Source organism: Symphalangus syndactylus, chromosome 24 (assembly GCF_028878055.3).
Source record: "Symphalangus syndactylus isolate Jambi chromosome 24, NHGRI_mSymSyn1-v2.1_pri, whole genome shotgun sequence".
In the NCBI taxonomy this organism is placed as follows: domain Eukaryota; kingdom Metazoa; phylum Chordata; class Mammalia; order Primates; family Hylobatidae; genus Symphalangus; species Symphalangus syndactylus.
Genome location: NC_072446.2, coordinates 13,248,084 through 13,265,111, shown reverse-complemented (window position 1 = coordinate 13,265,111; position 17,028 = coordinate 13,248,084). Strand labels below are relative to the sequence as shown.

General features: G+C 39.9%; 1 protein-coding gene across 1 annotated transcript in view; it reads left to right on the top strand.

The window, feature by feature from the left end:
* ZNF831 (zinc finger protein 831) overlaps positions 1 to 16,611 on the top strand; it is a 112,875-nt gene extending 96,264 nt beyond the window's left edge. Inside the window, exons 6-7 of the mRNA XM_063634208.1 lie at positions 10,501 to 10,661; positions 11,410 to 16,611. Of these exons, the coding sequence (XP_063490278.1) occupies positions 10,501 to 10,661; positions 11,410 to 12,255 (1,007 nt within the window). The 3' untranslated portion in view covers positions 12,256 to 16,611. The remainder of the gene's footprint in view (positions 1 to 10,500; positions 10,662 to 11,409) is intronic.
* Positions 16,612 to 17,028: the final 417 nt, after the last annotated feature.

Genomic DNA, 17,028 nt, shown 5'->3' with positions numbered 1-17,028 from the left:
TTACGTATTTCAGAAGGTATTTTCACTAATTATATTTTTTTCTCCTCATATATCCTTTTGCTGTCTAAATTTTAGATACACACTTGTGGTCTGGGCACAAATATTAACGATTGATTTTAAATATGACTTTCCACTAAATATTGTTTAGAAAAAGAAAAATCTCTAAATGGGAAATCTTAAATTGATTACCTTTTATCAAAGAAATAAGAGAAATGAGTACCACTAAGAAAAGTAATGTCTGAGATAAAATGTATGATTACTTTAGAAGAGGCAAACTTTCAAAAAATTGCACTAGGAAAGAGAAATACCCTGGTACGGGTTGCTAGATTTTGATAAATGTGTTTTTCTGCTCTTTCGATGAGTCCTTCAGCCACATCTCTCTGAGGAACCAGGGCTGAGGCTTCATCACCAAGTCAACCCTCCTTAGACGGTTTTGTGAGGTGGCATTTTAGCGATTCCTCAGGCTGGTCACTTCAGACTCTCAAAGCAGATGAAGCGCCCTGGTAGTGTGGAGATGGGATGATTCATAACCCATCTCCTCTGTGGCATTTACCACAGTACTAATCATTGCGTAATTCTGTCCTTTTTTTTTTTTTTTTATCTTCAGCTATGTGTATACTACAACAAGTACATAGAATAGAGCTTCTTAATTATCAGCAATAAACCTGTATTTAACTCTAGGGCAAGGCAGGGCAGGGGATGAGGGAGACCTGTATTCTTTCTCTTTGTCTTATTTACTTTCCCTCTTACTGGAATCTCTTCTTTTGAATTCAGCACATAACTAAGGTTTTAAGTGACTGAAATATTTTAACTGGATTTTTTTCCCCCCACTAACATAGTTTAGGAAAATTCCTCTGAGGCTGAAGTTATCAACGCAGCTGCCTTTCATTGAAAAAATAGAAAAGCAAAGAAAACTGCTCAGACAGGTACTTTTCGAGGTAAAAGGTTTACCTAATCACGTTGAAGAGGTCGAATAGCTAAGTGTTATGTCAGGATGGTGATGTAATTCTCTGAAATCAAGAAGATGAGAGTTATTTCTTCTTTTTACCCTTTGCACTTGTGTTACTCTGCCATGAGTAGATGGAGGGAGGTGGAAGGAGGCGCCCTTGGTGTTTCTTGTGCCCCATCTCTCTGTCACAAATCACCTCAAAATGTTTTCCCAAGGAGAAACAAAATGGCAGCCTGAACTCTAGGACTCCCTCATCTACTCACTCCCTCCTTGTTTCTCTGACTAGAACTAATGGCTCTGTACCATCATTTTTCCTGTCAGAATTAATAGGGAGATATTCTTTTCCTAAAGCCATTAGTTAAGTAATATTGCTTACAGAATTGCTGAAACAGGATAACATCTCCTTCCCCAGGGTGTAAATCTTAAGAAATGATAAGGCAATTGCTTAAACACATCAATTATATCCCAAAGCCTGAACTTTTCTCTCTACAATTTTCATTTAGAGTTAAGAAAGTTTGAAATTAATGATCCATAAAGTAGATTCTCCTGATTCAATTTTGGCACTGAAGAATGCAAATAATATTAACAATTTTTTCCCTTCATTTAGTTTTCTTTCTTCCTCACAATTTATCCTCTCTTTATTTTAGAGCATTCTCTTCTTGTCTGGGCATGATTAAAGTTTTGACTTACCAAAAGATTTTAAGCATACTTTCCCCACTAAAAATGTTTTTTTGGAGAAAATGGTAAGTGAAGTGTTCTTCAACTGATTGCCTTTCATCAAAGAAAGAGAAGACGAATGAGAACCATAGAGAAAAGTGGTTTCTGGGAAAAAAAAAAAAAAGAGATTTAAAATTATTACTCAGAGAGGCAAAGTTTCAAAAAAAATAGGATAGTACAGAAATACTCTAGATTTGGCTAGAGGTGGAAAAAATATATTTTTCTCTTACTTTCATGAATCTCTCAGTTTTTCTGTGCCTGAAAAACTAAATTTTAGTTACTGGTGTGTGAAGATTTATCTCTGTCTTTCAGCAACCTGTTCTGATCTTCTGGTAAGAGGACTGACTTGACTTTTAGTTTTGCCTGAGCATATTCAGGTATAATACACTTTGGGGGTTTTCCTCATTATTTGGAGTCTGAATTTTAGAACCAATATGATTATGTGCCTCTTATTTTTCTTTCCAACTGATAATGCAATATCATGTTTGTTGCAAAAAAGAAAGCAGCATTGACTTATCCAAGGAAAGCCTGACAACTTCCAGCCACACTGCCCCTGAGGCCACCAGAGTTAGGTTGGCACACATCCTTCTACATCTTTCTCCACTCACATACAAATACAGACAGACACCTTTTGTTGTTGTTTTTTACACAAAGGCTCATACCAGATGTAATCGGCAATTCTTTTCTTCTTAATATGTTTTGTACACAACTCTAGGCCGATATGTATATAGATTGTTTTAATAGTGGCATACAATCCCCTAGTTTGGATGTACTACTATTTATCTATTCATCCCTTCCTTTATTGGTGGATGTTTATGTTGATGCCTATTGTTTTTCCTACCACAACTATTGCTGCAGTACACATTCTTGCCTGATTTCCCAAAGAGCGATTGCTGGATCAATAGTTTTATACTTATTTATTTCACCTTATAAGATATCACCAAATTACTTTTCAAAAACAGATTTACTCTCCCATCAATATTTTTAAGAGTATTTTTAAAAAGAAACTTTGTTTCAGCAAGAGAGCAAACAAAGCCACGGTGAAGCTTTGCTATCAGAGTGGGTGGCGCATGTGAGTTTCTTAAATAACAAGAGGTCACCACCAACCGGCCTCTCATTAACAAATTCAGGCCACAGATGTATTGGGTAGCACAATGCTACTGTCGTTTTGAAAACTAATTAGTTATGAATGTTTGAAAGCATGTGAAATACAGATTTCGATTTTTCTCCTGAAAAACAAACAGATCTGGTGAGCTGGACCCTCCAGCCTTCATTGTCTCAGTTGGCTGGAGTTAGGGGTCAGCCACCCCTGGGGCCTGGGCTTGCTGTTTGGCCATCCCCAGGCAGGCACCCGAATTAGCGATTTGTCTGGCTCCTGTAGCATTTGAGTTTGTGATCTTTGCTTTAAATTAGGGTTTCTCAACCTGGGCACTGCTGACATTTGGCGACACTCCATTCTTTGTTGCAGTGTGGGATGTGTAGCAGGGTCGCTGGTCTCCACCCACAACATGCCAGGAGCATCCCCTCCACTCCGAGTCAGGACCACCCAAAATTTGTCCAGACATCACCGTTGCTTCGGAACCACTGGTTTTTAACAAACCCACAAAACGCATTTTCCTCGTCAATTTTGAGATAAACTTTTCAAAGACTGTTCCTGGGCAGTTTTCATTATTTCATTTGATGAAGGAACACTGTTGAATTCTATACACGACCAAGCTTTAAAGTCACTGAAATGTTTCAAACCAGCCCCATTCACTGAGTTTGGAGAAAGTATCTGAGAGGAAAAAGTGATCAAAACATGTTCCTTTCATCTCAGGAACAGAAATGGAGAGATGACAGCGATTACAGATGGTTTCTGAAGTAAAACCTTTACCCAATTACACACACATAAAAGATACAATTTCTAAATACTGTATGAAGAGGGTTGAATACATCTCTGGCACAAAGGTAGACATTGGCTTTGTTCACTTTGGTTTTCTTCTGTGGTTTCTTTTGTTTGTTCATCACGAGCCTGGGCGAGCTCACCTCTCCCTCCTCAGTCTCCCTCCTTGGGCTCACATAATCCTCCTCTGAAAGTATTTCTGAGGTATTTGGAGCCAGCAAGAGGCCGGGGATGGGTCTGGGGGTCTCTCCAGAGCCCTCTTCTCTCTCTGTGCCTTCACTCTCCTTCTCTGACAGGACTTCCGACATCTTTTCTCATTAGAATTAATGGAGAAGTATTCTTTCCCCAAAGCTATTAAGTCATAGTGCTCTGAAATTGCTGAAACAGAATAATTTCTCCTTCATTCTAGGGCGTAAATCTTGAGGAAAGACGAGAAGCTGTTTCAGGTATATCGATAATGTCCCAGGGAAGAGACCCGCATAGACAATTTTCATTTAGTAACAAGAAACTTTTAAAAGAATGATACACAAAGTAGATCAGCCAGTTTCTGTGTTGCCTTTCAATCTTTCAAATGGCATTTTCTTTTTTATTGTCTTTTTTCCTTCTCCAATTTCATAATCCTATTTTCACTCTGTGTTTTAAGGGTACACTCTTGATGTCTGGACATGACAGAATTTTTAAAGCAAAATTTTAAACACCGCTTTGCACTGAATTCAGGATTTCTGCGAGGGAAGGGTGGTTATCTTGATTGCCTTTCATCAAAGAAATAGAAAAGAGATGAGAATTACTAAGAAAAATGGTTGTTGAAATAAAAGATTTGTTTATGATTACTTAGAGGCAAACTTTCAAAAGATTGCATTAGGATAGTGCAGAAATACCCAAGGCTGTACTTGATAAATCCATCTTTCTGGTCCTCTCCCACAACCCTCCCTGCCTGTGCAGCTGAAGTCGGGGCTGCTTCTCACTGCTCACCGCCCACTGACTTCTGATTATTTTTTGATTGGCATTGACATCCAACATCTCCCATTCTCTCTGCCTGAGAGGAATAAAACCTCTTTCTTCCATCATTTTTAGCCATTTTTTTTTTCGTAAAGAGGCATCATAAACAAAAAATGTAATAGGATTGCAGAAACAAATGAATTTACTGTCAAAGAAACTTTAGCATAACGTCAGGTATGCAACAGAGACTTAAAGAAAATTGGTTGAATAATTACATGAATAGATGATTCAGGGTCCTATTTCATGGCCACCTAGCACCTTTGTGCTTTTTCTTTCATGCTATTTACTACATTTGCTTGGTGAATTTTTTATATAATTATTTGCTTACTAAATTTCTTCCCCATTGAACTATAATTATCATGTGGGTGTGTCTGCCTCGTTTTCCAGGGAACAAATGCCCTGTGTTTAGCATAATTCTTGGCACGGTTGTTGGTTGTGCTTGGTGCTCAGTAAATATTTAGGCTCAGTAACATTGGCTTGAAAACAGGCTTAAAAATATTTGAATAAATAATTGTCCACAAAGTGATTACTTTTAGAGATCTGCCCAGCTTTCTTTAAGTAATTGCTAGCACCTTGTGGATCTTTTAATTCCAGGGATGCTTCTAAACAATTTAATCACGGATCAATTAATAGGCTGGGAAATTACTCCTATGTTCTTGTTTATATTTGCAGCTTGCTTAGAAGGTTGATTTTGTAGACTCATTTTTAGCCCTTTTTTAAAATAATAATTCAGTCTTTGGAATCCACATTCATGGAGTTTTGGTGTATTGGGACAAACTAAAAGAAATATGTCAAATTACTTACATTTTTAGTTAATGATATTTGAGCAATGCGTTTATAGCATTTTAATAAGGCCTAGACATTAGGCAGCTGGAAGAAGGTTTGGCATTAAAGATGTCTACAGTTATATTGTAAGTTTCCTCGTGTTGTTTATTTATTTCATTTTCTTTCTAAGTATTTTACAGTTTCCTGTAGCCTTTTCAAGATGGCCACACTTAAAATTGCTGTAACACTTTAAGTGGCCTCTTCCTCTAAATGTAGTCTGGCAATTATTTCTGAGGGAAATTATTAAAAACGCAGCCTTTAATCAGGGAAAGAACAGCACGGCACAGAGAGCTGTGATGAGAGATGGTCTCTCTAATAAGAGTCACATAATTGTGTAAGAGCGATTGAATTTCTGAAGATTGCATTAAGACAGTGGAGTTTGTAGTTTCTGAAGATGTAGGAAGTGATTCATATAGTGTGATGCTGAAGCCTCAACGGAATCACATTCTGTGATTTAAAATTTGGCCAGGGAACTACTTACTTTTTGAAAAGATCCATTCATTTAAAAGCAAGTTAGTGTCCTTCCTCAATAATCCAAATCAGTTTAACACACTTCAGTGACATTATTTGAGCATTTTTCACAATTATTAAAGATAATTCACTTTTCTCTGTAGACTGTAGGGTCAAAAACAAATTAGATCAGTGGATTTTCTTCCTTTACTTTCATAGATGAGTCAGAAGTTATTGGTCAAATGTGCACATGACCTTTCTGCTTAAGCTTAAAAACCAAAACAACCTGTTGGGAAGACATTTGGCCAATCTGATTATTTTCTCTACACTAATTGGTTTTACTTCTTCATTGAATTGAATGAATTGCATGGTTGTTTTGTCACTGTGGGGACAGAGCTTAATTCACTTAGAGTGAGCATTTGTGCTTGGTGAACGATGAGGCTAAGGAAATGCATATCATCACCATTAATTTTTGGTAATTTTTCATGAGTGAGAATGAAAACGTATCTTGAATCCACCCCTTTTTTCCCTTTCTACTTCTGGTGCCCTAGTCAAGCCATCTCATCTGGCTCCTAGATCATCCTAGTAAGCTTGTAACTGTTTTTCCCACCTCTACTCACCTCTCTCCCAAGTTTGGCTTCAAAATTTAAACTTCTTACCACAGTCACTTGTACCCCACAAGATCTGAGTCCCTGTTGACTTCCCTGCCATCATCTTGCCCCTGCCCCTTCATTCACGACTGTCCTTCCACATTGGCCCCCCATGGGTCTCTTGCTCCCCCAGGCCGCTTTCCCCTTTAAGGTCTCTGTATTGTTCCTTCTTTTGTCTAGAACATCCTTTGTGGACTTGTTCTTTCTCACTCTGAAGGTCTCATTTCTGATGTCGCCTTTCTGAGAAGTCTTCCTTGGCTATATAAAACAGTCGTTCCCAGCCACTCTTTGGATTAAGCCCCCTCGTTACTCTCTTTACTATCCCCTGCTTATCGTGACGCTGTAGTATGCTCCTCTCCATTTCTCATTAGTGTCTAGAATAGCCTCCTGTTAATCGTTACTGCCTGTAATACTCTCATTTTCACTCTCGGTAATATCCCCATCCTCGATTTATTTCCTTTGCGACCCCATCACAATAGGCGTCTGCTTCCTTGTCTTTGCTTCTCTTTCCCCATTACAGTAGAAGCTCTTGAGGGCCAGCACCACCTTTGTTTTGTTCTTCTCAGACTCTTCAAGGTGGAGCATGGTGCCTGGGTCATTGAAGGGGCCCAGGATGTGGTTGTTGAACAGGTGAATGGAGTACAAAAAGCCTAGTTCTGTGCCATTAGATTACCCGAGTACACGGGAGGGTCAAGAAAAGATTTTGTGGAAGAAAAAAGCATTGCTATCTTTCCCAAACTGTGCACTTCTCTACAGATTTTCCAAGTTGATTTGCTCAGGATTAGCACAGTTGGTAATCTAGTAACTTACCCCTTGAGATATAAGAAGTGGAACTGTTCTTTTGGTTTAAGATGGAGGATGGAACACATTTATTTACCTCGACTTTTCTCTAACAACCCACAAGAGGTTAGTAATTAAAGGTGTTTGTAATGTATAAGCTCACAAGGAGAAACAACTTGGAGAAGAAATGATGCCACCAGTTTGAAAACTGGAGTGCAGAGTCTGAATGGGAACTGATGTAGCTGACCCCAAGGAATGGAATCCTGATTTAACAGTGGGAAGACTCCCCACAACTCAGACATTCATGGTACCAGGTGTGGCTGAAAACAAGATTGATTGAAAGACTAAGAAGCAATCAGACTTCATTCCTACCCCGTTTCTACTTCTCAGAGCTTGGTAACTTCCGTCACCCTTGGAGAAGACTAGGGGTTTAGTCTCTGGACAGCATACAAAATGCTGGGGGACACTTGGCATAATTAGTGCAGCAGGGGAGTGAGGGGACTAGATTGAAAATGGGGTTTGAGCAAATGTGAATACTGCATATGAGCCCCCAGAATCTCTTCTCTAATTTTGACTCCAGAATGCTGGCAGCCTGGCTTCTATTTTCCAGTCAGGAGACCCGAGGACTCTTCTTGTAGAAGCTGACCAGTACACGTGGAGACCTGCAGATAGCTACTTCAGGGTTCCCACTTAAACAGGGCGACCACGTAACCTAACAGTAGGGCCCATGGTTGACCGATTGCACTTGTAAAGAACACCAAGTCAGCTTTTTTGTGCCCATTTCCTAAACATAAGCAGCTAAGATTGCTGTATTTCTCAGGAAAGCCACTAACCTAAAGAGAGAAATAAAAACAAACCAATGGAAACAAAGGAACTTGGAAGAGAGACTATGTAGTGGGAGACAAACTTCAACAACGACAACAACAACAACCCATTATTAACATTGCCGGGGGTAAAAGAGAGGATGTTAGAGCCATGAAGTAAGAACAGGATGCTATAAAAAAAGAACATGGGAAAGAACTCTTAGAAATTAAAAGCATAATAGCAGAAATAGAAACTCATTGGAATATAAAGTTGAGGAAATTCCCCCGAAAGTGAAACAAAAAGACCAAGAAATAGAACATCAAAGTGAAAAGATAAGAAAAATAGAAGATTATACCAGGAGATCCAATAACCCAATAAGGGCAGTTCTAGAAAGAGAGAAGACAAAACAGAAGGGAAAAACAATCAGAAATAACAGGTAAGTTCAAGAGTTATATTGTACAACATGGTAACTATAGTTAATAACAATGTTTTATATTCTTAAAAATTGCTGAGAGTATAAGTATTCTTGCCAAAAAAAGATAAACCTATGGGCTAATACATATGTTATTAATAATAAGCTAATTTAGCCAACCTACAATGTGTATATATTTCAAAACAATGCATTGTACATGAGGAAGGAAAAGGGAATAAAGAAAAACAGAACCACATTTTTCTAAAACCTGAGGACATGATTCAGATTGAAAGAATTGATTGAGTGCCCAGACAATGAATGAAAATAGACCCAGGCTGTGGTGACACCAGAAATAAAGAAGAGCCTCGAGGATTCCAGAGAGTGACATACAAAAAGATTTCATCCAAAGGATCATGAATCATAAATCGTATTGTCTCCAGACTTTTCAACAACTAGAACACAATACAGCCATGTCTGCAACCCCAAAGGCAAGTGATTTCCGATTTCGAGTGTCATACCCAGCCAAGCTGCCAATCACATCTAAAGAGTTATACTTCATGTACCCTTTCTCATGAAACTACTAGAAGTTTTGTGTTAGGAAAGCAGGAGTGTAAACCAAGAAAAAAGAAGTTGTAGAGGTTCAGGAACCAGGAAAGAGGTGAAGAGAATCAGCACAGTGGGGATGAAGGGAGACCCCAGGGGCACAGCCATGCTGTAGAGAAACGTGGTCCACTTGGAGCAAATCAGAAAGTTTCAAGGAAACATGTCTCACAGAATGAAATGAAACCTCAGACAATTGGAGAGGTGGTTGGAAAATGATTTTAGAAATAAGTCCATAGAAAACTAGCAAAATTCTTAAAAAGCAAAATCATCATTAATTCCAGGGAAAGCAGTTTTCGCAAGAAAGGCACATAATCATAGTATACTACAAGATTCAGTGCTGACAGGTATTCTCCTAAACATAATAATATAAACATGGAATATTCGCCTAAACAAAAACAGGCCATAGGGGTTAGAGAACTGTTGAGAAGATAGAGAGGTGGAATGTGTGCTCGTGTGGGGGGTCATGAAGTTTGAAGAGGAGGGGAGCTGGAAGAAGAGGGAAACCCTCCTCTCTCCCCATGAGAAGTCACAACTCCTACTTCCACAAGATGTAGTTCTATAACAATGTTATTAGACATGAAGGAGATAAAAGTCAAAAGACTCCCAAATGAGAAAAGATGGATGGGTTGGCAGGGGTTGCTGTTTTTCTTAATACATAGTTAGGCTTGACTTTTCAGACTGCACATGTGTACCTTTCATCAAAATAAAAGCAAATTTAGAAGTGGGTCTAGTGCTTCTTCTCTAGTGACACAGTCATTTTAAGATATTTCTCTGCTCTCATATCATGATGGAACCTGCCCTCTCTGAAATTTTGTGATCCTTTTGACTGGTATGCCAGGTCATCAGTGCGGGTGAAGGATGCGGGAAAGACAGGTACGAGAAATGCTGTTTTGTGGATATTGTCAGGGCCCTTCTTTCCTTCCACAATCACAACAATAACCACTGCAACAAAACAACAGCATCACAAAAGCCAACCTCATCCCTTGCTGCCCAGCACTCTAGTGGGAATTAAGACATGATTTATTTCTAGGTTCCCACCGTACATCGAGTGAAACGTCTATCCTGACTACTTGGTAGCGTGCCAGAGAATTCAAGCTGATCTAAAACTCACCTAAACAGATATGACCAGGAATACAACTCTGATGAGAAGAAGCAACATGAAATATAGAAATATTTTATGATATGTATCATTCAGGGATTTTTCTACTTTGAGAATTGGTTTTGCCATTTCCTTCCTTCATAGAGTGGATACATTTTATTTGACCAAATGTGAATTGGTTGGAGATAAATTGAGTTCTTATACACACCCTGTGAGATGAGGGTTAATGAGCTCAGAGGTGATCATGAAGTCATGGACAACCTCCCAGGAAATTACTCCTTGCTAATTTTATAATTCCAGTTGTATGTAAATGTGCCTCTCCGCTTTCAGGTCTGAATCTGCAAGAGGAGCCATCTCGTGCCACCTCAGAATCACCTCCTTGTTGTGGGAAGGAAGAGAAGAAGGAAGGTGACTGCAGACAAACCTCAGGAACCCTCTCTCTTGGTACAAGTTCAAGAACTGTCAGGGAAATGGACAAACGAACTGTGAAGGTGGGCATGATGATTTTCAGCTGCCCCTACCTATTCCTGGTCTAGATTTAGAGCCCTGCTTGTTCTTGCTGCTCTTGTTCAGTGTGGCAGAACTTGCTCGGATCACCTTATGAAGATTCGCAGCACAGAAAGCCCATTAAGACAAACAAATAACTCAAAACATTCTGTATCGAATGAGCAGCTTTGGTAGTGCAAACATTGGGATGATTTCTGATGATTTCTTTAAAAAAACCCAAGTATGTTATTACTGCACACCTGAATAGAGAGATGGCTGACAGATGCCACTGCAACATGAATTGCCCCCAGACAGATTGTGGGGCTGCGTGTTGAAAACCGCTAAAATACGTATCCAGACCACACTTGGAAAAACACTCATCTAGAAAAAAAAAAAAAAAACCCTTCAATACACAGTCCTATAAAATAGTGCATCCGCTTCATGAGCAGTAGTCACTTAAAAAAGGAAGCTGAGAACTGGTTAGATAATTGAGCGGTTTTGTTTTTCACAAAGCCAGATAAAAGCACAGGATCTCAGCAACCTATTTTGTATCAATCAGGAGCTTTATTCGAGTTAATGCACCAATTAGTTATTAATGGAAACTTATTGAGGGCGTCATATTGAAGTTCACGCTTGGTAAAGAATCATTAAGACCTCAAGACCTGTTTTCATCGAGGACCACGTTTCTGACCACATTTTTCTTTGTACCAATTAACCCCCCCCCCCATTTTTTTCCTTTGCACTTTGTTGCAGGACATTTCTCCATCTGCTGGTGAGCGCGGTGACTGTACTACTCACAGCACTGCTGCCACATCAGGATTATCTCTGCAATCTGAAACCTGCCTGGCAGTGGTTAATGATGCACCTCTACCCCCTGGCAAAGGTCTTGACCTTGGGTTGCTGGAGACTCAGCTGCTGGCCTCCCAGGATCCAGTCTCAACAGATCCCAAACCATGCATTTTCTCAGATGCTCAAAGGCCTTCTTCCTTTGGGTCCAAAGGAACTTTTCCCCGCCATGACATTGCTACCTCTGTGGCTGTCGTTTGTATTTCTCTGCCAGCGAGAACAGATCACATAGCCCAGGAAATTCACAGTGCTGAACCACAAGACCACAGCCAGACTGCAGGGAGGACTCTGACATCAGGCTCCCCAGACAGCAAAGCCACAGAAGAGGGCAGAGCACAGACCCTTTTGCCAGGGAGACCTTTATCTGGACAAAGAATTTCAGATTCGGTTCCACTGGGGTCAACTGAAAAAACTCATCTTGAAATACGAGCTTCAGAACCAAGTTCAGCTAGTTCACACCACAAGGAAGGGAGACACAAGACGTTTTTTCCTTCCAGAGGCCAGTATGGGTGTGGGGAAATGACTGTCCCCTGTCCCTCTTTAGGAGGTGATGGTAGGAAACGTCAGGTATCTGAATTCATCACTCAGAAAAATTCTGTGGTTCCTTCTAAGCCAGAGCAGCCCATAGAAATTCCTGAAGCCCCTTCTAAATCCCTCAAGAAGAGGAGTCTGGAAGGAATGAGAAAGCAAACTCGAGTAGAGTTCAGTGACACCAGCAGCGACGATGAAGACCGATTAGTTATAGAAATATGAAGCTTCCAGAGAAAGACGGTGTCTTTGGTCAAAGACTGTTGACGCTTCACAAGTAAATGTTGTCAGGCTGGCGGAAGAACTAAACTCTATCTGTGAAACACCTACAGATTAGGAAAGCCATTTTGAGTAATTTACCAGCCAAGTCCAACCAACTTCTGAGCCCCAACTCAGCCGCAGCGTTCCCCAGCTCCCCTTGGGAGTGCTCTGCTCATCTTCAAATGGTGCCAGGCAGGGCAGAGATGGCAAGGAAGCAAACTCTGCAAATGGTCAATGTGCACAGTGACTGGGCCTTGACTCCCAGCCTCGTCTTCTGCACCTGTCCCCCACTGCCTCTCTGCAATCAAATGGCACTAACCAAGAAAGCCACAATCAACACATTTCTCCACAAGTGGACCCCACACAGTCGAGGCAACTGGCTTTCTCCATTAGTAAACTGAGGGTTTGCTTCCAAGATGGAGAGCATACTTGGGATAATTGGAGTAGCTTGACAAGGAGACGGGGGTGTGAACTGGGCACAGAGATACTTCTGTTCATTTTGGAGACAAAATTCAGATGCATTAAAAAACTGAAGCTTGTTCAGAGTAATTCACGTCCTCAGTGGAGTTGTAAATACATTTCAGAATGCCTATGATCTGGTGAAATGCTGATTACTTTTAAATGTTGCACAAATAATGGTCAGATGATGCAAGTACATGCTTTTGTGCCTGGTGCCTTTGCTGTGGAGATCTCTGAGACTGTTGGTTTTTCTATGTTCTTGCAAAGGAACATTGTGTTAAAAGTTAATAGAACTCTCTGTAATGAGTCATTTTTTGAGAGGGAAAAATTCGCTTATTTTCCTCTGATTCTTTTTGTCATATTGTGCTCTGAGCAATTTCAATTAGAGGGTTACATTTTAGTAATCTGTACAGCTTAAACTGATGCCTGCTCATCGTGATGGGAGCCTTTAGATTTCCTTCAGAAGCTTCAAGGATACAAAACTAATTGGAGTTTTGATGCTGCTTTACATCTCAGTAATTTTATTTTCGGGGCCTAGTGTTACTTTGCCGTCAAATTAAATCAGCCTCTGTATTGTGCACGTCAGAACTGCACAGATAAAATTCCCCAATATTCCAAGCCGGTGCGCCCCTGTGCAGAAGAAAACAGCAGATCTACGTCAGCCAGCCCAGGGGGCAAAGCCTCAGATCCACTGCCTTCTTCTCCCCCTCCTTCCATGGGAGAGGAGAAACTTAAAGAGGTTTACATTGCTGCATTTCTATAAAATTTTATACTTGCTTTTGGGATGATTTTGTACAATTTGAAATTTGTAGCCGAGCTCTTTTGGTTTAACTTTGATTTAATGATGTTCATATGACATCTTGTACTTCAGAGACACAGCAGCAATGCAGAGCATCTCACACATATGAATACACTTTAGTCAGTCTGTGCCTGTGACTAAGTATGGTCAAATTTCAAGTATCTTTGTGTGAATTTTCCAATTTTGGTGTTTTTCACAGAAAACTTCAATGCCAGACCAGCTTCCCTGGTTACTTAGCATATATTTGTGACCATTTCATATGCACTCATAAATATCCAAGGATTTCAGGCCCAGCCAAGAAAAACATAAGAAGGGAGGTAAAAAGGATGTTGGACGTTCACTCAGTGTACTTTTTAAACCCAACAAAAGCGATGTGGTGATTATCTCCCTTTTCGAATGATTCATGCCACTGTAATGAGAGAGGCAGTGTAGGCAAATGGTCTGAGCCTTGGATGGAGATTGAAGTCCTGACTTTAGCTGGGAAATCTTGGTTAAGAGTCTCTCTGTACCTTAGTTTCCCTAAGTGAGAGTAAGAGTTGGACAAGATGAATGTATCTCCAGGTTCCAATTTTTCTGAGAATGGTTGATAGAGAAGCTGCTCTCTCCTTAAAATGCATGGACTCAATGGCTTGAAGATATTCCCCATGGGGAACCATTGCCACGGAGGCCTTGAATGCAAGAAGCTTGGGTGGGGACAGTGAGGAGCTGAAACACAAACACCTTCCACCAGTTATTGCTGTGAAGAACCTGAGCCTGAAGAAGCTCCATCTAATTTTTTCCCCAGAGTTCCAGATTTTAGGGTGCAATCATCCAGCCTATACATGTGGCTCATAGTTCAAAAAATTAAAAGCAAAACCAGAACTCTCCAGTTGGAATGGAGAAAACCTATCTGTAGGCTGAACTGGCTCCTTTGTCTTAGGAGGCACTGGTCAGGGGAAAAAAAACTGTCTTCCAGACCCCTCCTTTCTGGGTGGCTACTGTGGAATCAATGGGATCACCGGCTATAAATCAGTAAGTCATAGCTCCAAACAGCACCAACTTCAGGGTAATGGTGGAAGCTCTGTCCCTCTAGGAGCCACCGTTGCCAGCTGTCACATCCCAACCTAGGTCAAATATGGCGGAATATTGATTTCATCTCTAACTCCCTGTGTCTCTTACAAAGGTAAAGCAGGTAGCCAAACCACCTTGCTTCCCTGGTCTTTGCCTAGTGGCTGGCAATGTTTACAAGTGTACCTTACTTTATATCAACATGAGTTTGTGAAAAAGCTGTATGTCAATGGATTTTTTTTTAAATTAAAAATGTATTTTGAATGACCCTAAGGGAGCTGGCTCTTAGGAAGCATCCTAAGGTAAAGATTTTTTTTTAAATGAAGAATCTTTTTATAAAGCAATGAACAATCTCTGATTTTATAAATCTCAATTTTCCTATGGGTTTTCTTAAAGTGAAATACCATTATAAGAATACATTTTAAGGGTAACATCAACAACCTAGAACCCAGTTTGGGTAACTAAAAGTAAAATGTCAGTATTATCAATTGATAACTACCACAGTTTTATACTCTGCAAGTGTGTACTGCATGATGGTTAAGGAAAAACAAATTTATTTTAGAACAAAGCAAACCAGAGTTTAAAGATCAGGGATTTCCTTCTTTCCCCAGTGCTAATTTTCCCAGTGTTAATTTTATTATATCTTTAGGTAAGGGTCTTAACCAACTGATGCCTCAGTTTCTTCCACAGAGAATAGTTAGAGGGATGCTGTCATGAACTAAGGAAAGGGCACTGAATTTTTTTTTGCCCATCTCAAAAGTGACGTTTCCCCATGATGTTCAAGACTCACCAGGTTTCTCTCTCCACCTGTACCTACACCCAGCTAGATCTTGTCGTTAAAGATGTATGGAGGGAAGAGGTTTCAATCCTTCCCTCCTTGGCAACCTACATTGTTAAGTGACTCAAAGTCATGTGATTTTTGGTGGACAACTGGAATCCTCCTTCTTGTAAAACACATTGAAAAACAGCTCATCTCTCCTGTCAGGCTTAACCCTTGAGATTTGAGACAAAGCTAATAACCCCTTTGGTTCACATCTCACAGTAACCAGGAGAACCTATGGTTCATTTGCCAAGTGATTAAAAAAAAAGATGGAGGAGGGTGTCTCTGAATTTTAATGGAAACACTGCCAATAGCATGGTGGGTAACCTAGGGCAAGTCAGACTTTTTCTTCCTGAAATCACTCTTCTAAAGCTGAGACCGGAAGAGGAACCTGCAGAAGTGCACTGTGACCACAGTTCTTGGCATGAAAGATAAACAATTTGCAGTCTCATGCCAAAAAGCATTTCCTTGCATTTACATTCATTACTTAGAATGATCACATTATTCATTTTTTTCCCCAGCACAGAAATTTGCATTTTGCACAAAATTTGCCTGGTGCAGCAGATCTTTATAGTTATGGAAACTGTCATCATTATCGGAATGTGCTGCTGCTCAACTCCCCAGACATAATTTAATATGGTGAGGAGAACATGACCTGCCTGGCTCTATGGGTGATCATATTTCTACTACTGCAGCAAGCTGGGCTTGTGTATTTTTCCTCACTTCAGTTGTTATTCCCATCGTTCATGTAGGGAGGCACTTTGGCTTTTGAAACACTACATTTCTCAATACTTAAGCACAATTTCTTGTCTTTATTTTTCAGAACCCATTAAATATAAGGGTCAGAACCTAGAAAATCTTATGTGCTATATTTCTACCCTGTATGATTCTTTTCATCCATGCTTTGCACTTATGTAGGAATATACATAATTTGGTCTGAAGAAGTATAGGAACAGTTGAGCACATTACTTCACCATTGGAAGAATAGGAACCAGGGAAAAACATCAGCCTCTGCCACTTGGAGCACTAGAGGATGACGGAATGTCTTGTATATGCGGTCAACTCTTCAGGATTTACTACTCAATTGGTTGTTCACAATCAGGGAAATGATTGGCTTCTTGGTTGTTTGTTGAAATTTCTTTCTTTATATGGTTAAATTATTTTGTTTTGATAAAAATAAAACTTAAAATGCAAATGTCTCACGTGATTTGTTAACATTTTAACCAAAACCCCTGCAAATCATTTCCTTTATGAATTGGACATCTGATTATTCCTAATCATTGACCCAATGCCTCGTTGGCCATATTGGTATCCCATTCCACGCAACAAAGGGATTAGGTCATGTCAAATGATCTCACTTTCTTGTGGTGCTTCCTTTTCACACATAGCTTGTTTGTCATTATCTGCCATATTTTATAGTCTGTAACTTAGGAATCTGGTTTTAGATTCTTAAATGTAGTGAAACTTTGAAGCCACAGGAAGGCATGAACCACAGTGCAATAATCCAGAATCTTTTTCCCTTGGATTCGATGTTTTCTGGACATTTAGCATTATTCATTAACAGAGAAAACATCCTTAAAATCATAGCTTCTTATGAAGGTGATTTATGTAC